The 27432-nt window shown below is 35.6% G+C and overlaps 1 protein-coding gene across 13 annotated transcripts; it reads right to left on the bottom strand.

The window, feature by feature from the left end:
* Window positions 1–12056: 12056 nt before the first annotated feature.
* Window positions 12057–27141, bottom strand: LOC127148886 (uncharacterized). 13 transcript variants are annotated; one of them, XM_051083291.1, is made up of 6 exons: window positions 19483–19986; window positions 19276–19362; window positions 18573–18679; window positions 17005–17125; window positions 12491–12629; window positions 12057–12210 (listed from the first exon to the last, which is right to left on the bottom strand). In XM_051083291.1, exons 1-5 carry the CDS (start codon window positions 19534–19536, stop codon window positions 12525–12527), a joined length of 474 nt encoding a protein of 157 aa, XP_050939248.1. In that variant the 5' UTR covers window positions 19537–19986; the 3' UTR covers window positions 12057–12210; window positions 12491–12524. The 13 variants fall into 13 exon arrangements, 6 of the variants coding, with proteins under 6 accessions (XP_050939248.1, XP_050939249.1, XP_050939251.1 ...); XR_007820086.1 differs by lacking the exons at window positions 12057–12210; window positions 12491–12629 and adding exons at window positions 15823–15990; window positions 16419–16509 and having other exon boundaries at window positions 19483–19985; XM_051083292.1 differs by lacking the exons at window positions 12057–12210; window positions 12491–12629 and adding exons at window positions 15823–15990; window positions 16419–16501.
* Window positions 27142–27432: the final 291 nt, after the last annotated feature.

Genomic DNA, 27432 nt, shown 5'->3' with positions numbered 1-27432 from the left:
ACAAGGAAACTTGATGAGTATGATCCCTCTCTTGACATTCCCATTGCTTTGAGAAAAGGTACCAGATCCTGCACTAAACATCCTATTTGCAACTATGTTTTCTATGATAATCTCTCTTCATAGTTTAGAGCGTTTACAGCAAGCCTTGACTCTACCATAATACCGAAAAATATCTACACTGCTCTAGAGTGTCCTGAATGGAAAAATTTTGTTATGGAAGAGATGAAGGTTCTTGAAAAGAATAGAACTTGGGAGATCTGTGCTCTACCCAAGGACATAAAACTGTAGGATGCAAATGGGTGTTTTCTCTCAAATACAAAGCAGATGGTACACTTGATAGACACAAGGCAAGGTTATTTGCAAAAAGATTTACTCAGACCTATGATATTGACTATTCAGAAACCTTTTCTCCAGTTGCTAAGTTGAATACTGTTACAGTCTTGCTATTTGTTGTTGTGAACAAAGATTGGCCTCTATACCAGCTAGATGTTAAGAATGCTTCTTTGAATCGAGACCTTGTGGAGGAAGTCTACATGAGCCCCCCGCCAAGATTTGAAGCCCAATTTGGTCAGTAGGTGTGTAAACTCCAAAAATCCCTATATGGTCTGAAAAAGTCTCCGAGAGCATGGTTTGACAGATTCACTATCTTTGTCAAGTCCCAAGGGTATAGTCAAGGGCACTCTAATCATACTCTATTTACAAAGGTTTCCAAGACAGGAAAGATTGCTATTCTAATAGTTTATGTAGATGACATTGTTTTGACCGGAGAAGATCAAACAGAAATCAATCAATTAAAACTGAGAATGGGTGATGAATTTGAAATCAAGGATTTGGGAAATCAGAAATATTTCCCTAAAAAAGCACTTCAAGACCTAGAATGCCAAGTGTGTAAGTGCAACAAACTTAGATTCAAACCAACCAAACAAACTTAAAAAGTGTTCCAACCGAGTCTACGTATCACTTGAACTTTAAAAGCAACCTCACAAAGTTTAAGTGTAAGTTTACAACTCCCAACGTACCAAAAAGTCAAGAACTGTGAAAAAAGCACTTCAAAGACCACAAAAGAAATGGCAACCAAATGTGTAAGTACAACAAACTTACCCTCAAACCAACCTTAAAAGTGTTCAAAACGAGTCTAATTATCACTTGAATTTTAGAAACGATCTAACAAAGCTTAAGTGTAAGTTGGTTACTCATAACCTAGCAAAAAGTTAAAAAAGTGAGAAAAGAGCCTTTCAAGACCCAAAATGGCAACAAAGTGCGTAAGTTCAACAAACTAGGTTTAAAACAAACCTAAAAGGTGTTGAAAACATGTCTACGTATCACTTGGACCTTAAAAAACGACCTAAGACATCTTAAGTGTAAGTTCATAGCTCACAACCTAGCGGAAAGTTCAAAAAGTGTGAAAAAAGCACTTTAAGACCCAAAGTGGCAACCGTGTGTGTGAGTGCAACAAACTTAGTGTCAAACCAACCTAAAACGCATTCAAAACATGTCCAAGTATCACTTGAACTTTCAAAACGATCTAACAAATCTTAACTGTAAGTTCCTAACTCACAACGTACCAAAAAGTTCAAAAAAGATTGAAAAAGAGCACTTCAAGACCTAGAATGCCAAGTGTGTAAGTGCAACAAACTTAGATTCAAACCAACCAAAAAGGCATTCGAAACACGTCTTAGCTTTCAAACGACCCAATGACGCTTAAGTGTAAAAGCTTGTAACTCATAACTTGCCAAAAAGTTCAAAAAAGTGTGGAAAAAGCCCTTCGATGGCAATCATGTCTGTATGTGCAACAAACTTAGTTCGAAACAACCTAACACCTGTTCAAAACATGTCTAAGTACCATTCGAACTTAAAGAATGGCCTAACAATGCTCAAGTATAATTTCGTAACTCATAACCTACCAAAAAAATTCAAACATCGTAAAGAAAGCACTTCAAGACCCAAAATGGCAATTAAGTGTGTGGATGCAACAAACTGAGTCTCAAACAAACCTAAAAGGTGTTCAAATCGTGTCTAAGTATCACTTGAACTATCAAAATGACCCAACAAAACTTAAGTGTAATTTCGTAAACCATAACCTACCAAAAAATTCAAAAAGTGTGAAAAAAGCACTTCAAGACCGAAAATGGCAACCAAGTGTGTTAGTGCCACAAACTTTGTTTCAGACCAACCTAAAAAGAGTTCAAAACGTGTGTAAGCTTTCAAAACGATCGAACAATGCTTAAGTATAAGTTCGCAAATCACAACCGACCAAAATTCCAAAAAGTGCGATAAAAGCACTCTAACACCCGACATGTCAGCCAAGCGTGCAAGTTCAACAAACTTAGTTCCAAACCAAAATAAAAAAGAGTTTAAAACCTCTGAACATTGCTTGAGTGTAAATTCGTAACTCATAACCGACTAAAACGTTCAAAAAAGAGTGAAAAAAGCACCGAGGACCTAAAATGGCACAACCCGACCAAGCATGTAAGTGCAACAGACTTAGTCTCAAACAAACTTAAAAAGTGTTCCAACCGAGCCTACGTATCACTTGACCTTTAAAAGCAACCTCACAAAGTTTAAGTGTAAGTTTACAACTCCCAACGTACCAAAAAGTCAAGAACTGTGAAAAAAGCACTTCAAAGACCACAAAAGAAATGGCAACCAAATGTGTAAGTACAACAAACTTACCCTCAAACCAACCTTAAAAGTGTTCAAAACGAGTCTAATTATCACTTGAATTTTAGAAACGATCTAACAAAGCTTAAGTGTAAGTTGGTTGCTCATAACCTAGCAAAAAGTTAAAAAAGTGAGAAAAGAGCCTTTCAAGACCCAAAATGGCAACAAAGTGCGTAAGTTCAACAAACTAGGTTTAAAACAAACCTAAAAGGTGTTGAAAACATGTCTACGTATCACTTGGACCTTAAAAAACGACCTAAGACATCTTAAGTGTAAGTTCATAGCTCACAACCTAGCGGAAAGTTCAAAAAGTGTGAAAAAAGCACTTTAAGACCCAAAGTGGCAACCGTGTGTGTGAGTGCAACAAACTTAGTGTCAAACCAACCTAAAACGCATTCAAAACATGTCCAAGTATCACTTGAACTTTCAAAACGATCTAACAAATCTTAACTGTAAGTTCCTAACTCACAACGTACCAAAAAGTTCAAAAAAGATTGAAAAAGAGCACTTCAAGACCTAGAATGCCAAGTGTGTAAGTGCAACAAACTTAGATTCAAACCAACCAAAAAGGCATTCGAAACACGTCTTAGCTTTCAAACGACCCAATGACGCTTAAGTGTAAAAGCTTGTAACTCATAACTTGCCAAAAAGTTCAAAAAAGTGTGGAAAAAGCCCTTCGATGGCAATCATGTCTGTATGTGCAACAAACTTAGTTCGAAACAACCTAACACCTGTTCAAAACATGTCTAAGTACCATTCGAACTTAAAGAATGGCCTAACAATGCTCAAGTATAATTTCGTAACTCATAACCTACCAAAAAAATTCAAACATCGTAAAGAAAGCACTTCAAGACCCAAAATGGCAATTAAGTGTGTGGATGCAACAAACTGAGTCTCAAACAAACCTAAAAGGTGTTCAAATCGTGTCTAAGTATCACTTGAACTATCAAAATGACCCAACAAAACTTAAGTGTAATTTCGTAAACCATAACCTACCAAAAAATTCAAAAAGTGTGAAAAAAGCACTTCAAGACCGAAAATGGCAACCAAGTGTGTTAGTGCCACAAACTTTGTTTCAGACCAACCTAAAAAGAGTTCAAAACGTGTGTAAGCTTTCAAAACGATCGAACAATGCTTAAGTATAAGTTCGCAAATCACAACCGACCAAAATTCCAAAAAGTGCGATAAAAGCACTCTAACACCCGACATGTCAGCCAAGCGTGCAAGTTCAACAAACTTAGTTCCAAACCAAAATAAAAAAGAGTTTAAAACCTCTGAACATTGCTTGAGTGTAAATTCGTAACTCATAACCGACTAAAACGTTCAAAAAAGAGTGAAAAAAGCACCGAGGACCTAAAATGGCACAACCCGACCAAGCATGTAAGTGCAACAGACTTAGTCTCAAACAAACTTAAAAAGTGTTCCAACCGAGCCTACGTATCACTTGACCTTTAAAAGCAACCTCACAAAGTTTAAGTGTAAGTTTACAACTCCCAACGTACCAAAAAGTCAAGAACTGTGAAAAAAGCACTTCAAAGACCACAAAAGAAATGGCAACCAAATGTGTAAGTACAACAAACTTACCCTCAAACCAACCTTAAAAGTGTTCAAAACGAGTCTAATTATCACTTGAATTTTAGAAACGATCTAACAAAGCTTAAGCGTAAGTTGGTTGCTCATAACCTAGCAAAAAGTTAAAAAAGTGAGAAAAGAGCCTTTCAAGACCCAAAATGGCAACAAAGTGCGTAAGTTCAACAAACTAGGTTTAAAACAAACCTAAAAGGTGTTGAAAACATGTCTACGTATCACTTGGACCTTAAAAAACGACCTAAGACATCTTAAGTGTAAGTTCATAGCTCACAACCTAGCGGAAAGTTCAAAAAGTGTGAAAAAAGCACTTTAAGACCCAAAGTGGCAACCGTGTGTGTGAGTGCAACAAACTTAGTGTCAAACCAACCTAAAACGCATTCAAAACATGTCCAAGTATCACTTGAACTTTCAAAACGATCTAACAAATCTTAACTGTAAGTTCCTAACTCAACAACGTACCAAAAAGTTCAAAAAAGATTGAAAAAGAGCACTTCAAGACCTAGAATGCCAAGTGTGTAAGTGCAACAAACTTAGATTCAAACCAACCAAAAAGGCATTCGAAACACGTCTTAGCTTTCAAACGACCCAATGACGCTTAAGTGTAAAAGCTTGTAACTCATAACTTGCCAAAAAGTTCAAAAAAGTGTGGAAAAAGCCCTTCGATGGCAATCATGTCTGTATGTGCAACAAACTTAGTTCGAAACAACCTAACACCTGTTCAAAACATGTCTAAGTACCATTCGAACTTAAAGAATGGCCTAACAATGCTCAAGTATAATTTCGTAACTCATAACCTACCAAAAAAATTCAAACATCGTAAAGAAAGCACTTCAAGACCCAAAATGGCAATTAAGTGTGTGGATGCAACAAACTGAGTCTCAAACAAACCTAAAAGGTGTTCAAATCGTGTCTAAGTATCACTTGAACTATCAAAATGACCCAACAAAACTTAAGTGTAATTTCGTAAACCATAACCTACCAAAAAATTCAAAAAGTGTGAAAAAAGCACTTCAAGACCGAAAATGGCAACCAAGTGTGTTAGTGCCACAAACTTTGTTTCAGACCAACCTAAAAAGAGTTCAAAACGTGTGTAAGCTTTCAAAACGATCGAACAATGCTTAAGTATAAGTTCGCAAATCACAACCGACCAAAATTCCAAAAAGTGCGATAAAAGCACTCTAACACCCAACATGTCAGCCAAGCGTGCAAGTTCAACAAACTTAGTTCCAAACCAAAATAAAAAAGAGTTTAAAACCTCTGAACATTGCTTGAGTGTAAATTCGTAACTCATAACCGACTAAAAAGTTCAAAAAAGAGTGAAAAAAGCACCGAGGACCTAAAATGGCACAACCCGACCAAGCATGTAAGTGCAACAGACTTAGTCTCAAACAAACTTAAAAAGTGTTCCAACCGAGCCTACGTATCACTTGACCTTTAAAAGCAACCTCACAAAGTTTAAGTGTAAGTTTACAACTCCCAACGTACCAAAAAGTCAAGAACTGTGAAAAAAGCACTTCAAAGACCACAAAAGAAATGGCAACCAAATGTGTAGGTACAACAAACTTACCCTCAAACCAACCTTAAAAGTGTTCAAAACGAGTCTAATTATCACTTGAATTTTAGAAACGATCTAACAAAGCTTAAGTGTAAGTTGGTTGCTCATAACCTAGCAAGAAGTTAAAAAAGTGAGAAAAGAGCCTTTCAAGACCCAAAATGGCAACAAAGTGCGTAAGTTCAACAAACTAGGTTTAAAACAAACCTAAAAGGTGTTGAAAACATGTCTACGTATCACTTGGACCTTAAAAAACGACCTAAGACATCTTAAGTGTAAGTTCATAGCTCACAACCTAGCGGAAAGTTCAAAAAGTGTGAAAAAAGCACTTTAAGACCCAAAGTGGCAACCGTGTGTGTGAGTGCAACAAACTTAGTGTCAAACCAACCTAAAACGCATTCAAAACATGTCCAAGTATCACTTGAACTTTCAAAACGATCTAACAAATCTTAACTGTAAGTTCCTAACTCACAACGTACCAAAAAGTTCAAAAAAGATTGAAAAAGAGCACTTCAAGACCTAGAATGCCAAGTGTGTAAGTGCAACAAACTTAGATTCAAACCAACCAAAAAGGCATTCGAAACACGTCTTAGCTTTCAAACGACCCAATGACGCTTAAGTGTAAAAGCTTGTAACTCATAACTTGCCAAAAAGTTCAAAAAAGTGTGGAAAAAGCCCTTCGATGGCAATCATGTCTGTATGTGCAACAAACTTAGTTCGAAACAACCTAACACCTGTTCAAAACATGTCTAAGTACCATTCGAACTTAAAGAATGGCCTAACAATGCTCAAGTATAATTTCGTAACTCATAACCTACCAAAAAAATTCAAACATCGTAAAGAAAGCACTTCAAGACCCAAAATGGCAATTAAGTGTGTGGATGCAACAAACTGAGTCTCAAACAAACCTAAAAGGTGTTCAAATCGTGTCTAAGTATCACTTGAACTATCAAAATGACCCAACAAAACTTAAGTGTAATTTCGTAAACCATAACCTACCAAAAAATTCAAAAAGTGTGAAAAAAGCACTTCAAGACCGAAAATGGCAACCAAGTGTGTTAGTGCCACAAACTTTGTTTCAGACCAACCTAAAAAGAGTTCAAAACGTGTGTAAGCTTTCAAAACGATCGAACAATGCTTAAGTATAAGTTCGCAAATCACAACCGACCAAAATTCCAAAAAGTGCGATAAAAGCACTCTAACACCCAACATGTCAGCCAAGCGTGCATGTTCAACAAACTTAGTTCCAAACCAAAATAAAAAAGAGTTTAAAACCTCTGAACATTGCTTGAGTGTAAATTCGTAACTCATAACCGACTAAAAAGTTCAAAAAAGAGTGAAAAAAGCACCGAGGACCTAAAATGGCACAACCCGACCAAGCATGTAAGTGCAACAGACTTAGTCTCAAACAAACTTAAAAAGTGTTCCAACCGAGCCTACGTATCACTTGACCTTTAAAAGCAACCTCACAAAGTTTAAGTGTAAGTTTACAACTCCCAACGTACCAAAAAGTCAAGAACTGTGAAAAAAGCACTTCAAAGACCACAAAAGAAATGGCAACCAAATGTGTAAGTACAACAAACTTACCCTCAAACCAACCTTAAAAGTGTTCAAAACGAGTCTAATTATCACTTGAATTTTAGAAACGATCTAACAAAGCTTAAGCGTAAGTTGGTTGCTCATAACCTAGCAAGAAGTTAAAAAAGTGAGAAAAGAGCCTTTCAAGACCCAAAATGGCAACAAAGTGCGTAAGTTCAACAAACTAGGTTTAAAACAAACCTAAAAGGTGTTGAAAACATGTCTACGTATCACTTGGACCTTAAAAAACGACCTAAGACATCTTAAGTGTAAGTTCATAGCTCACAACCTAGCGGAAAGTTCAAAAAGTGTGAAAAAAGCACTTTAAGACCCAAAGTGGCAACCGTGTGTGTGAGTGCAACAAACTTAGTGTCAAACCAACCTAAAACGCATTCAAAACATGTCCAAGTATCACTTGAACTTTCAAAACGATCTAACAAATCTTAACTGTAAGTTCCTAACTCACAACGTACCAAAAAGTTCAAAAAAGATTGAAAAAGAGCACTTCAAGACCTAGAATGCCAAGTGTGTAAGTGCAACAAACTTAGATTCAAACCAACCAAAAAGGCATTCGAAACACGTCTTAGCTTTCAAACGACCCAATGACGCTTAAGTGTAAAAGCTTGTAACTCATAACTTGCCAAAAAGTTCAAAAAAGTGTGGAAAAAGCCCTTCGATGGCAATCATGTCTGTATGTGCAACAAACTTAGTTCGAAACAACCTAACACCTGTTCAAAACATGTCTAAGTACCATTCGAACTTAAAGAATGGCCTAACAATGCTCAAGTATAATTTCGTAACTCATAACCTACCAAAAAAATTCAAACATCGTAAAGAAAGCACTTCAAGACCCAAAATGGCAATTAAGTGTGTGGATGCAACAAACTGAGTCTCAAACAAACCTAAAAGGTGTTCAAATCGTGTCTAAGTATCACTTGAACTATCAAAATGACCCAACAAAACTTAAGTGTAATTTCGTAAACCATAACCTACCAAAAAATTCAAAAAGTGTGAAAAAAGCACTTCAAGACCGAAAATGGCAACCAAGTGTGTTAGTGCCACAAACTTTGTTTCAGACCAACCTAAAAAGAGTTCAAAACGTGTGTAAGCTTTCAAAACGATCGAACAATGCTTAAGTATAAGTTCGCAAATCACAACCGACCAAAATTCCAAAAAGTGCGATAAAAGCACTCTAACACCCAACATGTCAGCCAAGCGTGCATGTTCAACAAACTTAGTTCCAAACCAAAATAAAAAAGAGTTTAAAACCTCTGAACATTGCTTGAGTGTAAATTCGTAACTCATAACCGACTAAAAAGTTCAAAAAAGAGTGAAAAAAGCACCGAGGACCTAAAATGGCACAACCCGACCAAGCATGTAAGTGCAACAGACTTAGTCTCAAACAAACTTAAAAAGTGTTCCAACCGAGCCTACGTATCACTTGACCTTTAAAAGCAACCTCACAAAGTTTAAGTGTAAGTTTACAACTCCCAACGTACCAAAAAGTCAAGAACTGTGAAAAAAGCACTTCAAAGACCACAAAAGAAATGGCAACCAAATGTGTAAGTACAACAAACTTACCCTCAAACCAACCTTAAAAGTGTTCAAAACGAGTCTAATTATCACTTGAATTTTAGAAACGATCTAACAAAGCTTAAGCGTAAGTTGGTTGCTCATAACCTAGCAAGAAGTTAAAAAAGTGAGAAAAGAGCCTTTCAAGACCCAAAATGGCAACAAAGTGCGTAAGTTCAACAAACTAGGTTTAAAACAAACCTAAAAGGTGTTGAAAACATGTCTACGTATCACTTGGACCTTAAAAAACGACCTAAGACATCTTAAGTGTAAGTTCATAGCTCACAACCTAGCGGAAAGTTCAAAAAGTGTGAAAAAAGCACTTTAAGACCCAAAGTGGCAACCGTGTGTGTGAGTGCAACAAACTTAGTGTCAAACCAACCTAAAACGCATTCAAAACATGTCCAAGTATCACTTGAACTTTCAAAACGATCTAACAAATCTTAACTGTAAGTTCCTAACTCACAACGTACCAAAAAGTTCAAAAAAGATTGAAAAAGAGCACTTCAAGACCTAGAATGCCAAGTGTGTAAGTGCAACAAACTTAGATTCAAACCAACCAAAAAGGCATTCGAAACACGTCTTAGCTTTCAAACGACCCAATGACGCTTAAGTGTAAAAGCTTGTAACTCATAACTTGCCAAAAAGTTCAAAAAAGTGTGGAAAAAGCCCTTCGATGGCAATCATGTCTGTATGTGCAACAAACTTAGTTCGAAACAACCTAACACCTGTTCAAAACATGTCTAAGTACCATTCGAACTTAAAGAATGGCCTAACAATGCTCAAGTATAATTTCGTAACTCATAACCTACCAAAAAAATTCAAACATCGTAAAGAAAGCACTTCAAGACCCAAAATGGCAATTAAGTGTGTGGATGCAACAAACTGAGTCTCAAACAAACCTAAAAGGTGTTCAAATCGTGTCTAAGTATCACTTGAACTATCAAAATGACCCAACAAAACTTAAGTGTAATTTCGTAAACCATAACCTACCAAAAAATTCAAAAAGTGTGAAAAAAGCACTTCAAGACCGAAAATGGCAACCAAGTGTGTTAGTGCCACAAACTTTGTTTCAGACCAACCTAAAAAGAGTTCAAAACGTGTGTAAGCTTTCAAAACGATCGAACAATGCTTAAGTATAAGTTCGCAAATCACAACCGACCAAAATTCCAAAAAGTGCGATAAAAGCACTCTAACACCCAACATGTCAGCCAAGCGTGCATGTTCAACAAACTTAGTTCCAAACCAAAATAAAAAAGAGTTTAAAACCTCTGAACATTGCTTGAGTGTAAATTCGTAACTCATAACCGACTAAAAAGTTCAAAAAAGAGTGAAAAAAGCACCGAGGACCTAAAATGGCACAACCCGACCAAGCATGTAAGTGCAACAGACTTAGTCTCAAACAAACTTAAAAAGTGTTCCAACCGAGCCTACGTATCACTTGACCTTTAAAAGCAACCTCACAAAGTTTAAGTGTAAGTTTACAACTCCCAACGTACCAAAAAGTCAAGAACTGTGAAAAAAGCACTTCAAAGACCACAAAAGAAATGGCAACCAAATGTGTAAGTACAACAAACTTACCCTCAAACCAACCTTAAAAGTGTTCAAAACGAGTCTAATTATCACTTGAATTTTAGAAACGATCTAACAAAGCTTAAGCGTAAGTTGGTTGCTCATAACCTAGCAAGAAGTTAAAAAAGTGAGAAAAGAGCCTTTCAAGACCCAAAATGGCAACAAAGTGCGTAAGTTCAACAAACTAGGTTTAAAACAAACCTAAAAGGTGTTGAAAACATGTCTACGTATCACTTGGACCTTAAAAAACGACCTAAGACATCTTAAGTGTAAGTTCATAGCTCACAACCTAGCGGAAAGTTCAAAAAGTGTGAAAAAAGCACTTTAAGACCCAAAGTGGCAACCGTGTGTGTGAGTGCAACAAACTTAGTGTCAAACCAACCTAAAACGCATTCAAAACATGTCCAAGTATCACTTGAACTTTCAAAACGATCTAACAAATCTTAACTGTAAGTTCCTAACTCAACAACGTACCAAAAAGTTCAAAAAAGATTGAAAAAGAGCACTTCAAGACCTAGAATGCCAAGTGTGTAAGTGCAACAAACTTAGATTCAAACCAACCAAAAAGGCATTCGAAACACGTCTTAGCTTTCAAACGACCCAATGACGCTTAAGTGTAAAAGCTTGTAACTCATAACTTGCCAAAAAGTTCAAAAAAGTGTGGAAAAAGCCCTTCGATGGCAATCATGTCTGTATGTGCAACAAACTTAGTTCGAAACAACCTAACACCTGTTCAAAACATGTCTAAGTACCATTCGAACTTAAAGAATGGCCTAACAATGCTCAAGTATAATTTCGTAACTCATAACCTACCAAAAAAATTCAAACATCGTAAAGAAAGCACTTCAAGACCCAAAATGGCAATTAAGTGTGTGGATGCAACAAACTGAGTCTCAAACAAACCTAAAAGGTGTTCAAATCGTGTCTAAGTATCACTTGAACTATCAAAATGACCCAACAAAACTTAAGTGTAATTTCGTAAACCATAACCTATCAAAAAATTCAAAAAGTGTGAAAAAAGCACTTCAAGACCGAAAATGGCAACCAAGTGTGTTAGTGCCACAAACTTTGTTTCAGACCAACCTAAAAAGAGTTCAAAACGTGTGTAAGCTTTCAAAACGATCGAACAATGCTTAAGTATAAGTTCGTAAATCACAACCGACGAAAATTCCAAAAAGTGCGATAAAAGCACTCTAACACCCAACATGTCAACCAAGTGTGCAAGTATAATTTCGTAACTCATAACTCATAACCTACCAACATGTCTAAGTACCATTCGAACTTAAAAAATAGCCTAACAATGCTCAAGTATAATTTCGTAAGTCATAACTTACCAAAAAAATTCAAACATTGTAAAAAAAACACTTCAAGTCCTAAAATAGCAATTAAGTGTGTAGATGCAACAAACCGAGTCTCAAACAAACCTAAAAGGTGTTCAAAACAAACCTAAACCAAACATGGGAACAATCAAGAACAACCTCAAGATTTTCAAGAATGGCATGAAAACATGCAACAAAAACTATTAAGAAAGCAAAAATTACCTTAGGTAGTCTAGAATTTCCACCAAGAATTAAAGAACCTACAAGATTACCTCAGATGATTGGAAACAAAAAAGAAGACCTTTGTATAGATTTAGATTCTTCTAAGAAAGAGGAATTAATTCCTAAATCTTCATTCCAACATTCCTGCAAGATTTCAACCCCTAACTTTGTTTCATACCCATTCAACATTACAGAAACATGAATAAAAAAGTTTCCAAGATTCAAAAGAAGAATCTGACTCAAACAAAAGAGAAATGCAATTTCATTCAGATTTTCAAGTAAAAAAGATAGTTGTTTCAATATCCAATCTCAAATTCAGCAGACTTTAATTTTTTTTACAAAACCAACATTAAATTAAAGACTATATCAACCTTAATTTTCATGAAGCATTCCAAACCTCTCAACTTAAACAGATTAACATTACCTGTCAAGATCGACATTACTATCGATTGCAAAAGTTAAAGAAATGGGAGCCATGGAATCTCTCGCCCATTTCTCAATGAATCCAGTGCCCCTCTTGTTATGGTTCTTCTATTCAATGTTAGCTCACCTCCTTTTCCAGCCTACATCTTTTAGAAATCAAACTTAATCATGCGATTGGAACGACCAAAATTGAATTCAATTAAGTCACTTCATTCTTAAAAATTTGAAAGCGAAATTAAATGAATTTAGAATCACATATTCACATTGAGTTTACTTGATATATGTATGAATTTAGACTCATATATGTATGTGTCTACTTGACCTAACCGGTTGGACTCTAAGGGATGGGTAGGTCTGGTTTTGGTTAGGCCAAGAGTGAAGAGTTCCCCACACAAGCTCTGATACTGAGGGAGCTCAACGCATTCTACTTGACCTAACCGGCTGGACTCTAAGGGCTAGGCAAGTCTAGTTTTGGTTAGGCGAAAAGTGAAGAGTTCCCCACACAAGCTCTGATACTGAGGGAGCTCAACGCATTCTACTTCACCTAACTGGTTGGGTTTTAAAGGCTAGGAAGGTCTGGTTTTGGTTAGGCCAAAAGTGAAGAGTTCCCCACACAAGCTCTGATACTGAGGGAGCTCAACGCATTCTACTTGACCTAACCGGCTGGACTCTAAGGGCTAGGTAGGTCTGGTTTTGGTTAGGCGAAAAGTGAAGAGTTCCCCACACAAGCTCTGATACTGAGGGAGCTCAACGCATTCTACTTCACCTAACTGGTTGGGTTTTAAAGGCTAGGAAGGTCTGGTTTTGGTTAGGCCAAAAGTGAAGAGTTCCCCACACAAGCTCTGATACTGAGGGAGCTCAACACATTCTACTTGACCTAACCGGCTGGACTTTATGTGCTAGGTAGGTTTGGTTTTGGTTAGGCCAAAAGTGAAGAGTTCCCCACACAAGCTCTGATACTGAGGGAGCTCAACGCATTCTACTTGACCTAACCGGCTGGACTTTAAGGGCTAGGTAGGTCTGGTTTTGGTTAGGCGAAAAGTGAAGAGTTCCCCACACAAGCTCTGATACTGAGGGAGCTCAACGCATTCTACTTCACCTAACCGGTTGGGTTTTAAAGGCTATGAAGGTCTGGTTTTGGTTAGGCCAAAAGTGAAGAGTTCCCCACACAAGCTCTGATACTGAGGGAGCTCAACGCATTCTACTTGACCTAACCGGCTGGACTTTAAGGGCTAGGTAGGTCTGGTTTTGGTTAGGCGAAAAGTGAAGAGTTCCCCACACAAGCTCTGATACTGAGGGAGCTCAACGCATTCTACTTCACCTAACCGGTTGGGTTTTAAAGGCTAGGAAGGTCTGGTTTTGGTTAGGCCAAAAGTGAAGAGTTCCCCACACAAGCTCTGATACTGAGGGAGCTCAACGCATTCTACTTGACCTAACCGGCTGGATTCTAAGGGCTAGGCAGGTCTGGTTTTGGTTAGGTGAAAAGTGAAGAGTTCCCCACACAAGCTCTGATACTGAGGGAGCTCAACGCATTCTACTTCACCTAACTGGTTGGGTTTTAAAGGCTAGGAAGGTCTGGTTTTGGTTAGGCCAAAAGTGAAGAGTTCCCCACACAAGCTCTGATACTGAGGGAGCTCAACGCATTCTACTTGACCTAACCGGCTGGACTCTAAGGGCTAGGCAGGTCTGGTTTTGGTTAGGCCAAAAGTGAAGAGTTCCCCACACAAGCTCTGATACTGAGGGAGCTCAACGCATTCTACTTGACCTAACTGGCTGGACTCTAAGGGCTAGGCAGGTCTGGTTTTGGTTAGGCGAAAAGTGAAGAGTTCGCCACACAAGCTCTGATACTGAGGGAGCTCAACGCATTCTACTTCACCTAACCGGTTGGGTTTTAAAGGCTAGGAAGGTCTGGTTTTGGTTAGGCCAAAAGTGAAGAGTTCCCCACACAAGCTCTGATACTGAGGGAGCTCAACGCATTCTACTTGACCTAACCGGCTGGACTCTAAGGGCTAGGCAGATCTGGTTTTGGTTAGGCCATGTTTTCAACAGCACATGTTTTCAACACATTATTAAGTATGTACAGTATTTACAATATTTAGAAAATGAATAGCATGTCTTCTACGCATTTCTAAGCTATCAAAGAATGCATTTTCAACATATTTAAGATATTCAAATGACAAACACAATCACAAACCCGAGCTCCATGCTCAAGGGTTAGGCAGACATGCTTGTCTAAACTAGAAAGCAAATTAGACATAGTATTTATTTTAAGAATAAAGACATTGAAAAAGTTTAAAATTTGAACATTTTTGGCAAAATGAAAATTTCCCAAAGGACATAGAACATGCAAAGCTACAACCCTACCCCCCACTTAAAACTTTAATTTGTCTTCAAAGCATTTTAAGCAAGATTGTAAGGATCGAAAAAAGAGATAGGGAACAGAAAACTTCCCCTTGCTTGCAAAGGTTCCAAATTCGATTATACTCCATTTTTTCCTTTATTCCTACAAAAAGAAAACAAGATTTTCTATCAAATTTTATTAAAGAGGTTAAACTAAAAATTTATGGATATCTAGGATGTTAAAATCAGCGAGAAAAATAAGTTCTCCTGCCTTAATAAGAACATCCTCAACTATGCCTAAGGGGCTAACATATAGGACCTATCCACTAATTGGATGCTTACATTGGTCTTTTGCAAATTATTTAACCCCTAGTTCTTTTCCCACATACCCCACAAATCATCAATTGATGGGTATCTAAATCCATATCCTCTTAAGCTTGGAATGAGAACTAAAACCACCGCCTACACACGAGTATTTTTCACATGCATCAGAATAATACCATCACCCTAAATAAATAAAAAGGCTACGATCTTGGGGTCTACATATAATCTATCAATTCCAATTCCTTGAAAGTTAAATTCTTCCATCTATTACAGCGAGGAAAAGGGATACTAAACATCCAAGTACAACGAAACATCCATCATACGTTCCACAATTTAATTATAGATCAAATATCATCCCAGATTCGTTAATTTGTATGCACTTCAAAATTTTAGACTACTTGTTTAGTTGCTTTCACATGGGAGACTTCAGCAGCTGGTTTTTAAATGTTTGCATGTGGAAAAACTTCATAGCAGCTATGAAATATCTATTCAAGATACTTTCATTGGCCACTCTCTAATCTACTTTTTCTGTGATTTTATTATGTCAAAAGAATGGAATGATCTAGAGTTTCACTAGCGGTGCATTAAGGATCCCATCCGAAACGAGATGCATAAAAGTGGACAGACAGAAAAGACAAGCATACCAGTCCAGAAGCTGGTGGCATTCCATATTCCAAAGCAGTAAGAAAATCATCATCAAGTGTCACTTCATAAGAATCATCCTCATCTTTTTGGCAATTGAAGTCCAAAGAGTCATTACATAAGAAACGAGATACATAAGAAACAGCTGAGCCATGCTTCTCATTGTGTTGCCTGATCTGGTCTTCTAATCATCCTCTGTGCCAATTTTGTTTGTTTTAAAAGAAAAAGATCATTACAACCATTCCAATTATCATGGAACCGAAACACTAAAACGTTCCAATAGAAACTATTATTTCTTGACATGGCACATAAACCAATAATGCACAAGTATACCAAGCAAGAAAAATAGAATGCTCATGTAGAGCTTGGACGCACATTGTTATGGAGTTAAGCACATAACACATAACAAAAACGATTCCTTTGGTAACCTTTCGACTGAAAGGGTCTATACAAGATGGAACAAAGTACAGGAAAGTTATCTTCCAAAAGGTGATAGACTATCCAGTTTAACTTGAGTTCAATACTAATGTACTTTCTCTCTTTCAAATGCCATGAAATTGGCTAAAAAGTTTCATCATCTGTGCACCCTTCTAACATTAATGATTGATATAATCACCTCTTACCTGATAAATACGATCGATCAATTCGAAAAATGCATTGGCCAGCTCACGACCACAAATGAAAAGTTCAAATCTTTCTGTAAACCCTGCATGGCTAATAATGCACAAGAAATGAAAATTTTTAACCCCTCCCAGGTAAGAAGAAAGAAAAGATAGAAAAGACATTCAAACAGCTGTTGGTGTAAAGATTTGAGATCTCAATCATGGTCATCCTCCAATAATTTCCCAAAGAGGAGAATAATTGAATATTTTAGGATGGAAAACAAAATTGATAATGACCCAGAGCTTATTTCTTTGGAGTTCTTGTAGATTACTAAAGGGATTAGACAATACGACTTTGTGTTTTAACATCAAGAGTGGATATCTTGTTATAGCACAAACTTAACTTAGGACAGTATGCTCCGTAAATTATGCTTTTATGTTTCTGCTTGAATAATTAGTTGTTTTTGTGTGTGCACTCTCACATATATATTCTAAATGATGATTATCTTTCTTGTCCTACAAATGAATCCTTGGTTACAAATGGAATGGACAAATTTGACAATAAGATTGATAGAATCTAAGCGAGCAAAAGGCTGAAGTTTCATACCTGGGGGAGTGGAAGAACTGAAAGAACGTCAATTGTGAAGTAAGATAAAAAGAATCTCCAAGCTCTTGTGCAAACACCATCATCGGCTTCATCAGGTTTTGCATTATAAAATTTGGAATATCTAAAATGAAAATGACAGACTATAAGAATTATGTAGAGGAAGTCTATGATTGAGCTAACAATTACAACTACTATTCTCATCTTGTTGTCAAATCCAACACATCTTTTGCCTTAATCAACCAACAAGGTGTAACAGAACAAAGGATCCAACAAGGTAGCAATCACACACAACATGACAAGTATTTCATTCCACAAATGAAGAAATACCGGGTTTCTATCACCCAAACATTTAAGATATCCCAAACCTTTACTCCTAACTTCTCAATCAAATCTTATGTTTCCAAAACTCGTAAGCCTATCAAAACTAGTAGTAAAGCTTGTTGAAATTGATCTCAATGTTCTCAGTGAGCATGTTTCTCCAATATACGAAGGTTTACTCCTGGACAGGGGACAAAGCAAGTGGAACAAATGAACCAACAGATACTTCTACTATTTGATTTTGAAGAAAAGAATCACAGGAGATGGGGGACATCAGAAGAATTTCAACCGCACACAGAAAACAGATAAAAAATAGTATAGTTGACAACCCAACAACCATTTAACTGCAATACTTCCTAAATGATTAGCTGGTAATTATTTAATCTTAGAAGAGAACTAGAAATCGCCCTGGTCTATAGACAATACATAGAGAAATGACAATGATGTGAGTGATTGTTACTAAAGGAAAAAAATAGTTTACTGATGATGAATTGAAGTAGCCTTTCCTTTGTAATTGAATGATTTAAAGAGTGATCTAATGAATGTTATAAAAAATAAATGAGGGGAGAAACTCAACCATGGAGAGAAAATGGATGGTGAATGAAGTACCAAAAAACAAACTAGCAAATGCAGTCATAGTTAAAATAAAACCATCTTCCAAAGTAGTCTTCTCAACCAAATGGCACTTATTTTCTACAAACCCAACTTCTTTTCACTTTTTAAATATTCAATTTGTGTTAGTTCCTACACACAAAAAGATCACAAACTCCTGAAATGGATAGAATTACAGGGCTACAGGTTATAGTATTTTTGTGAATCTAAAGCAATTATGAAGCATAACCAAGTAGCAAACACAAACACTTGATGAAACTACTAACAATCACAAAAACTTTGGAAGTTAGAAGTGCAGAGAAAGAAAGTGAGAGAAGTCAATTCTGGCAAAGTGAGAGAAATCAGTTTTGGCTTAAAAAATCCCTTTTGACTCCTTCCCAACTTCCCAGATGCAGTTGAACCCCTTCAAAATGACCACAACTGACTCAACTTACAGTAAAAAATCAAATTGAGTGAACATATGGCAAGTGGGTCCAATTCCTTTTACCACAGAAAACTATAATACAAGTTCTTTCACTACCTAAAACCCAAATTCCACAACCACAGTTATACAAGAAGAAGAACAACAACAAAAATGCCTCTCAAACTCCAACAAGAAGTACAGAAGAACTTGAATTCCAAAAGGGAACTTTACTTACCTCCGTACTTCCATGGCTGAATTGAGTGAGCTAGAAATTAGAAAACACAAAGAATGAAGCTGATTTTGAGGTGCATCCGGAAGGCAATTTAAAGCTTTTGGCAGTAGCTATGTAACAAGTTTCCAAAGTGAGCCACCATAATCGACTAAAAATGGAAACCAAAATGAATGAGCAATCAATGAAATATTAAGTATATCTGAAGAAACAAACATATTATTCTGATAAACCCTGCATAATTATTCTGAGATTATAAAGATGGTGTTTAAAATTGTATTCAATTCATTTTAAAAGGTTAACCATGAAAAGGAAGAACAGTGGAGACCATGAACTACTAAAGGCATGCAATTTTTCACAATATCATGATGAGAGACTTCATGCTTTAAGTAGTCTTTGACACAAATCAAGACTATAAAGTGTCGAACATTTTCTAATCTTTATTAAAGTTTATCTTTTTTCATGCTTTAGTAATAGAACTAATTTCACTTAACAAGGTCCAAAACTTGATGATTAATCTTGAGTTTATGATTTCAACCGCATACTGAAGTCAGTTCAACCAATCTACGAAATTACAAAATTAAAAATATAAAGGATGGCATACAAATTATATATAGACATTTTGGACAACTGCAACTTTTTTTTAGTACACGGTTGCAGGGATAGGGGTGCACTCAGGTGCGCATATTAGCACGAGGAAGATAAAAACCTTCATTAGAAGCCGAGTAACGGCTGCCATTGTGGATACACACTCCTCTGTTAAATTTTCTACACCAGATTTTACATCTTCTCTAATCTGTGAGATGATTCAACATAAGACCAAATTAATTTTTCATATTACAGGAAAATATCATTTCACCACACAAATTAAGAAAAAAATATACCAAAACATCCATAATCACACCACGTAAACTACCTTAACAACAGAATCAGACAACCCAGGGATGGAATTCTCAGGAACGGTCTCCATACTGAGCTTCCGCTTAAGTGGGTTAGAAGATGGAGCAGGCTCTTCAACTTAGTCGGCGAGGGTTTGGAATCGGGAACCATGGAGTTGGGAATTTGGGATCTGACGGTGAAGCATTTTCTTTGGAAGACGACATAGGCTTCCGAGGGGTCTTCCGCCCTTGATTCCGGCGCCGTTAGCGCATGGAATAGAAAATGGCAGTGGATCGGCGAGATGGGTATTTAGCAAGATAGGGTTTCTTGGGTGGATGCTTCATTTTAGAGAATAGAAATTGAGAGAAAGGAAGAGTGAAGATTCTGAGGAAGACGAAGGAGACAAGAGATCGAGAGAGAAGGGGAGGCGGAGAGGGGGGGAAGAGGAGGGAGATAGTTGCCGTTGAGAAGAAAGATGAAGAAATTTAGAAATGAGAGAGAAGCTGCGAAGGGAAGTTGTTTTTTGAAATTTGAAATGAAATGAAATGAAACCTTTTAATTTTTAACTAAGTTATTGGAGATTTTGAATTAAAAAAATAATATATAATTAAAGTTAAAAGAATGTATACGTGCATACACATTTTTTGCAAAAGAATACTTAATGCACTTGTTCTTTTAAATAGTTTTTAGACAAACTATTATAAATAGTGATACTATTTTACTAATAGACATTATTTAATAGAATCTAAAAATTTAATATATTTAAAAACGACTCTAATTTTTAAAACAACTCTATTTTTATATTAATAAAAATAATAAAACAGATAAAATATTTTTCTATCAAGTATAAAAAAATTTATCTCGGAGAGGTTTCTTATTAAACATAAATAACTATATGTCATTAAAATATTTTATTTATAAATATTTTAAAAAATAAATTCTGTTATTTAAAATAATTTCTTCAGAACTTTTCATCAAACTATGTTTTTTCCATAAATGATTTATTTTGTATTTTTATAGCCACGTGGAGAAAAAAACAAAAGGTGTGGAAATGTGTCCTATCGAGCGCCGATTCGATGTTTCGTTTTAGTGCCCGAAATTCAACCATTTATCTATTTAACTACAATTTCAATAAATCACAACTCATTTTTATTTCTTAATTCTCCCTATTTAAGTATTCCGTAATTAGTTATAAGTTTCCACCATATAATTTGATCACAATTGAGTCTTATCATATTTCATGACTTTAGTTTAATATTTATGGGGAAAATATAAAAAAGTACATAGTCATTTCTATAAAAAAAAAATAATAAATAAAGAAACCTAAATTCTTTTGAAACGTTACAATATTGTTATTATTGTTTACTTTGGAAATAGTTGCAAAATTAAAATTAGATTCAATAGAATCGTGAAGAAATTTCTAATACTAGGATAGCAAGAGATTCATAAATTATTTATAGTACCTTTATTGGATATATCTAAGCATTGCTTAAAAATTGTAAAAGAGCGCTTAAGCTCCCTTTTTTAAATAGCTATCTATGTCGCAAAAATGTGAGCGTTCAAGGCATTGTGGAAATGGCTCGAAGTTGGAATACAAAGAAGGTCCACCCATAGCGGCTGCTTGCTGACGTAGATTCTCAATCACACTTAATTATCTAATGTATAAAATTTTCAAAATTTTATTTATTTGTTTTTCCTTTTCAATATTTGGTAATCTCCTTTAACCAAGAAACAAATTAACCCCCACCCTCTGGACCAACAAATTTTGACAGAACACAATAAACTCTTCTTTACCCATTTCTCATTTTTCAACCTCCTGCCTACTCTTTTTACCCAAAAATAAAAGCTGTAACTCTCTTTTATATAACCTCTTCTCTAACTTTTTCAAGAAAGTTCTTAAGCTGTATTGTAAGATTAATGATTTTTGTTAAAAAAAAATAATGTTATCTATTAACTAATCAAATGGTCCAAAGTTTAACATGGTATAGTTGTCAGAAAGTGAGCATCAAAATGACAGATTGTTAGATGTATATATTTCATTAACTAAGAGTTGTTAAGAACTTCAATGTATGATCAAGCTTTTGATTTCTTATCATGTTTGCTGGGGCTATGGATATATCTTTAGCATTCGGTAGAAATTCCAGGACATGGGTGGGTAAAAAAAGTTTCCTAGTTTTATATCTGCTCTTTGTGAGAAAAAAGAAAAATGCAAGAGAGGCCTTAACTAGAAAGACAATAAAATTAAAAGTAATAGTATTAAGGGCAGAATTTGTTCATCACCTTATGAAATTGTACTTGGATTGGAAAACCACGTGAACGACTTAATTAGGACTTGAGGAATGATCTAGGATTAGGAAAACCAAAAATCTTTTTCCCGTTTTTTTTTTCACAACCACCAACTGAACAGAACACTCTATCTCCATTAATGAGTGAATATTTATAAGGCAAAGATCTCAAACTGATGCACAATTCATTATTTGAACTTCCTTAAAAAACAATCTACGAATCTAATCTTGTTTTTGTACTTACCATTGGATACATGTACTTCATTTGGATTTTAAACCTAATTGTCATATTAACTAGATTTTCAATCTACTATATTGTCTACAAAGATAGATTGTAAAAACTCAAAATGGATCATTTATGGGTCTACTCACTTACCTTCTCTGTATTTTGTTCATTCAAAGACAAGGGCCAAACTTGTTCAACTACAATAATGTCTCTATGTTACGAGACTTATGACTAATGACAAATATTATAATTTTATTTCTTTCTTTTTTGTTTATTGTAGTATGACTAATATTGACTTTAATAACTCTTTGCTCCACAAGGGCTAAGTGACTTCAAGTGTAAAAAAGTAACTAGTAGCTGGGAGGTAGTTATACATTTCATTGAATTGGGATACTTTATGTTTTTTTTTTACGGTAGGATTCTTGTACTCAAACTGATGTTTTATTGATTTTACAATATCAGATTATGTATATGACTATTTAATTCCCCAGATCATTTTCCAATAATTCAAAAGAATGTCTATTCTTGCTATTATGAATCTATAGAACGAGAAATAATTAGGGACATGCATAATAATAATAATAATGCTTCAGAACCAACTTCCTTTCTTTGTTCTTCAAGCTATGTATGACCAGCTAGTTTCGTCAAATAAATATTTTCCAACGAACATAACCAAGGTTGGGATATATGATGGAAGAAGGTGATGTTCGAAAAAAGAAAAGAAGGAAGAAGAGCATCCATAGCTACGAATTCACATGAAGAAGAGGAACTCGACGAACTCAAATGGCAAATCGGAGGAGTGGGTAGCAAATTAGAGAGATGGAGAGAGTTTTCGTGGAAGGGGAAGGGTAATTTCACAAATAATCAAAGACAAACCTTTTTTATTACCAACCAATTTTTAAAGATTTTATTAGGTATGACAAAATATAAATCTATATTGTTACCTTTATCTATTCAATTTTATTCAACTTAACTTTATGTTTTCTTTTTCTCTCCATCTAACTTTTTCGATGATCACCTCCCTCCCTCACTCACACCTCACCTCACCTCCGACGGTCACACCACTTTCAGTCTCTTAAATCTGGTTGTCTCCACTCCAACATCTCTTACTCTTAAGCTTGGAATGAGAACTAAAACCACCACCTACACACGAATATTTTTCACATGCATCAGAATAATACCATCACCCTAAATAAATAAAAGGCTACGATCTTGGGGTCTACATATAATCTATCAATTCCAATTCCTTGAAAGTTAAATTCTTCCATCTATTACGGCGAGGAAAAGGGATACTAAACATCCAAGTACAACGAAACATCCATCATACGTTCCACAATTTAGTTATAGATCAAATATCATCCCAGATTCGTTAATTTGTATGCACTTAAAAATTAGACTACTTGCTTAGTTGCTTTCACATGGGAGACTTCAACAGCTGGTTTTTAAATGTTTGCATGTGGAAAAACTTCATAGCAGCTATGAAATATCTATTCAAGATACTTTCATTGGCCACTCTCTAATCTACTTTTTCTTTGATTTTATTATGTCAAAAGAATGGAATGATCTAGAGTTTCACTAGCAGTGCATTAAGGATCCCATCCGAAACGAGATACATAAAAGTGGACAGACAGAAAAGACAAGCATACCAGTCCAGAAGCTGGTGGCATTCCATATTCCAGAGCAGTAAGAAAATCATCATCAAGTGTCACTTCATAAGAATCATCCTCATCTTTTTGGCAATTGAAGTCCAAAGAGTCTGTTTCAGAAACAGCTGAGCCATGCTTTTCATTGTGTTGCCTGATCTAGTCTTCTAATCATCCTCTGTGCCAATTTCGTTTGTTTTAAAAGAAAAAGATCATTACAACCATTCCAATTATCATGGAACCGAAACACTAAAACGTCCCAATAGAAACTATTATTTCTTGACACGGCACATAAACCAATAATGGACAAGTATACCAAGCAAGAAGAATAGAATGCTTATGTAGAGCTTGGACGCACATTGTTATGGAGTTAAGCACATAACACATAACAAAAACGATTCCTCTGGTAACCTTTTGACTGAAAGGGTCTATACAAGATGGAACAAAGTACAGGAAAGTTATCTTCCAAAAGGTGATAGATTATCCAGTTTAATTTGAGTTCAATACCAATGTACTTTCTCTCTTTCAAATGCCATGAAATTGGCTAAAAAGTTTCATCATGTGTGCACCCTTCTAACATTAATGATTGATATAATCAACTCTTACTTGATAAATACGATCGATCAATTCGGAAAATGCATTGGCCAGCTCACGACCACAAATGAAAAGTTCAAATCTTTCTATGAACCCTGCATGGCTAATAATGCACAAGAAATGAAAATTTTTAACCCCTCCCAGGTAAGAAGAAAGAAATGATAGAAAAGACATTCAAACAGTTGTTGGTTGGTGTAAAGATTTGAGATCTCCATCATGGTCATCCTCCAATAATTTCCCAAAGAGGAGAATAATTGAATATTTTAGGATGGAAAACAAAATTGATAATAACCCAGAGCTTATTTTCTTTGGAGTTCTTGTAGATTACTAAAGGGATTAGACAATACGACTTTGTGTTTTAACATCAAGAGTGGATATCTTGTTGTAGCACAAACTTAACTTAGGACAGTATGCTCCGTAAATTATGCTTTTATGTTTCTGCTTGAATAATTAGTTGTTTTTGTGTGTGCACTCTCACATATATATTCTAAATGATGATTATCTTTCTTGTCCTACAAATGAATCCTTGGTTACAAATGGAATGGACAAATTTGACAATAAGATTGATAGAATCTAAGCCAGCAAAGTTGACAACCCAACAACCATTCAACCGCACACAGAAAACAGATAAAAAATAGTATAGTTGACAACCCAACAACCATTTAACTGCAATATTTCCTAAATGATTAGCTGGTAATTATTTAATCTTAGAAGAGAACTAGAAATCGCCCTGGTCTATAGACAATACATAGAGAAATGACAATGATCCGGGTGATTGTTACTAAAGGAAAAAAATAGTTTACTGATGATGAATTGAAGTAGCCTTTCCTTTGTAATTGAATGATTTAAAGAGTGATCTAATGAATATTATAAAAAATAAATGAGGGGAGAAACTCAACCATGGAGAGAAAATGGATGGTGAATGAAGTACCAAAAAACAAACTAGCAAATGCAGTCATAGTTAAAATAAAACCATCTTCAAAAGTAGTCATAACTCAACCAAATGGCACTTATTTTCTACAAACCCAACTTCTTTTCACTTTTGAAATATTCAATTTGTGTTAGTTCCTACACACAAAAAGATCTCAAACTCCTGAAATGGATAGAACTACAGGGCTACAGGTTATAGTATTTTTGTGAATCTAAAGCAATTATGAAGCATAACCAAGTAGCAAACACAAACACTTGATGAAACTACTAACAGTCACAAAAACTTTGGATGTTAGAAGTGCAGAGAAAGAAAGTGAGAGAAGTCAATTCTGGCAAAGTGAGAGAAGTCAGTTTTGGCTTAAAAAAACCCTTTTGACTCCTTCCCAACTTCCCAGATGCAGTTGAACCCCTTCAAAATGACCATAACTGACTCAACTTACAGTAAAAAATCAAATTGAGTGAACATATGGCAAGTGGATTCAATTCCTTTTACCAAGTAAAACTATAATACAAGTTCTTTCACTACCTAAAACCTAAATTCCACAACCGCAGTTATGCAAGAAGAAGAACAACAACAAAAATGCCTCTTAAACTCCAACAAGAAGTACAGAAGAACTTGAATTCCAAAAGGGAACTTTACTTACCTCCGTACTTCCATGGCTGAATTGAGTGAGCTAGAAATTAGAGAACACAAAGAATGAAGCTGATTTTGAGGTGCATCCGAAAGGCAATTTAAAGCTTTTGGCAGTAGCTATGTAACAAGTTTCCAAAGTGAGCCACCATAATCGACTAAAAATGGAAACCAAAATGAACGAGCAATCAAAGAAATATTAAGTATATCTGAAGAAACAAACATATTATTCTGATAAACCCTGCATAATTATTCTGAGATTATAAAGATGGTGTTTAAAATTGTATTCAATTCATTTTAAAAGGTTAACCATGAAAAGGAAGAACAGTGGAGACCATGAACTACTAAAGGCATGCAATTTTTCACAATATCATGATGAGAGACTTCATGCTTTAAGTAGTCTTTGACACAAATCAAGACTATAAAGTGTCAAACATTTTCTAATCTTTATTAAAGTTTATCTTTTTTCATGCTTTAGTAATAGAACTAATTTCACTTCACAAGGTCCAAAACTTGATGATTAATCTTGACTTTATGATTTCAACCGCATACTGAAGTCAGTTCCACCAATCTACAAAATTACAATATTAAAAATATAAAGGATGGCATACAAATTATATATAGACATTTTGGACAACTGCAACTTTTTTTTAGTACACGGTTGCAGGGATAGGGGTGCACTCAGGTGCGCATATTAGCACGAGGAAGATAAAAACCTTCATTAGAAGCCGAGTAACGGCTGCCATTGTGGATACACACTCCTCTGTTAAATTTTCTACACCAGATTTTACATCTTCTCTAATCTGTGAGATGATTCAACATAAGACCAAATTAATTTTTCATATTACAGGAAAATATCATTACACCACACAAATTAAGAAAAAAATATACCAAAACCCCCATAATCACACTACGTAAACTACCTTAACAACAGAATCAGACAACCCAGGGATGGAATTATCCGGAACGGTCTCCATACTGAGCTTCCGCTTAAGTGGGTTAGAAGATGGAGCAGGCTCTTCAACTTAGTCGGCGAGGGTTTGGAATCGGGAACCATGGAGTTGGGAATTTGGGATCTGACGGTGAAGCATTTTCTTTGGAAGACGACATAGGTTTCCTAGGGGTCTTCCGCCCTTGATTCCGGCGCCGTTAGCGCAAGGAATAGAAAATGGCAGTGGATCGGCGAGATGGGTATTTAGCAAGATAGGGTTTCTTGGGTGGATGCTTCATTTTAGAGAATAGAAATTGAGAGAAAGGAAGAGTGAAGATTCGGAGGAAGACGAAGGAGACAAGAGATCGAGAGAGAAGGGGAGGCGGAGAGAGGGGTAAGAGGGGGGAGATAGTTGCCGTTGAGAAGAAAGATGAAGAAATTAGAAATGAGGGAGAAGCGGAGTTGCTTTTTTGAAATTTGAAATGAAATGAAACTTTTTAATTTTTAACAAGTTATTAGAGATTTTGAATTAAAAAAATAATATATAATTAAAGTTAAAAGAATATATACGTGCATACACATTTTTTGCAAAAGAATATTTAATGCACTTGTTTTTTTAAATAGTTTTTAGACAAACTATTATAAATAGTTTTTAGACAAACTATTATAAATAGTGATACTATTTTACTAATAGACATTATTTAATAGAATCTAAAAATTTAATATATTTAAAAACGATTTTAATTT

This window comes from Cucumis melo, chromosome 4 (genome assembly GCF_025177605.1).
Source record: "Cucumis melo cultivar AY chromosome 4, USDA_Cmelo_AY_1.0, whole genome shotgun sequence".
Lineage (NCBI taxonomy): Eukaryota > Viridiplantae > Streptophyta > Magnoliopsida > Cucurbitales > Cucurbitaceae > Cucumis > Cucumis melo.
This window is presented reverse-complemented; position numbering and strand designations above follow the sequence as displayed.

What these genes read in the sequence shown, in the direction of transcription:
- LOC127148886 (XM_051083291.1), bottom strand. Translation starts at nt 19,536, where the DNA reads ATGGAGACCGTTCCTGAGAATTCCATCCCTGGGTTGTCTGATTCTGTT. An exon ending in TGTCTGATTCTGTTGTTAAG is followed by an intron (nt 19,363 to 19,482) that starts GTAGTTTACGTG and finishes ATCATCTCACAG; the next exon opens with ATTAGAGAAGATGTAAAATC. An exon ending in CAGTTCTTCCACTCCCCCAG is followed by an intron (nt 12,630 to 17,004) that starts GTATGAAACTTC and finishes TAAAAGATGTAG; the next exon opens with GCTGGAAAAGGAGGTGAGCT.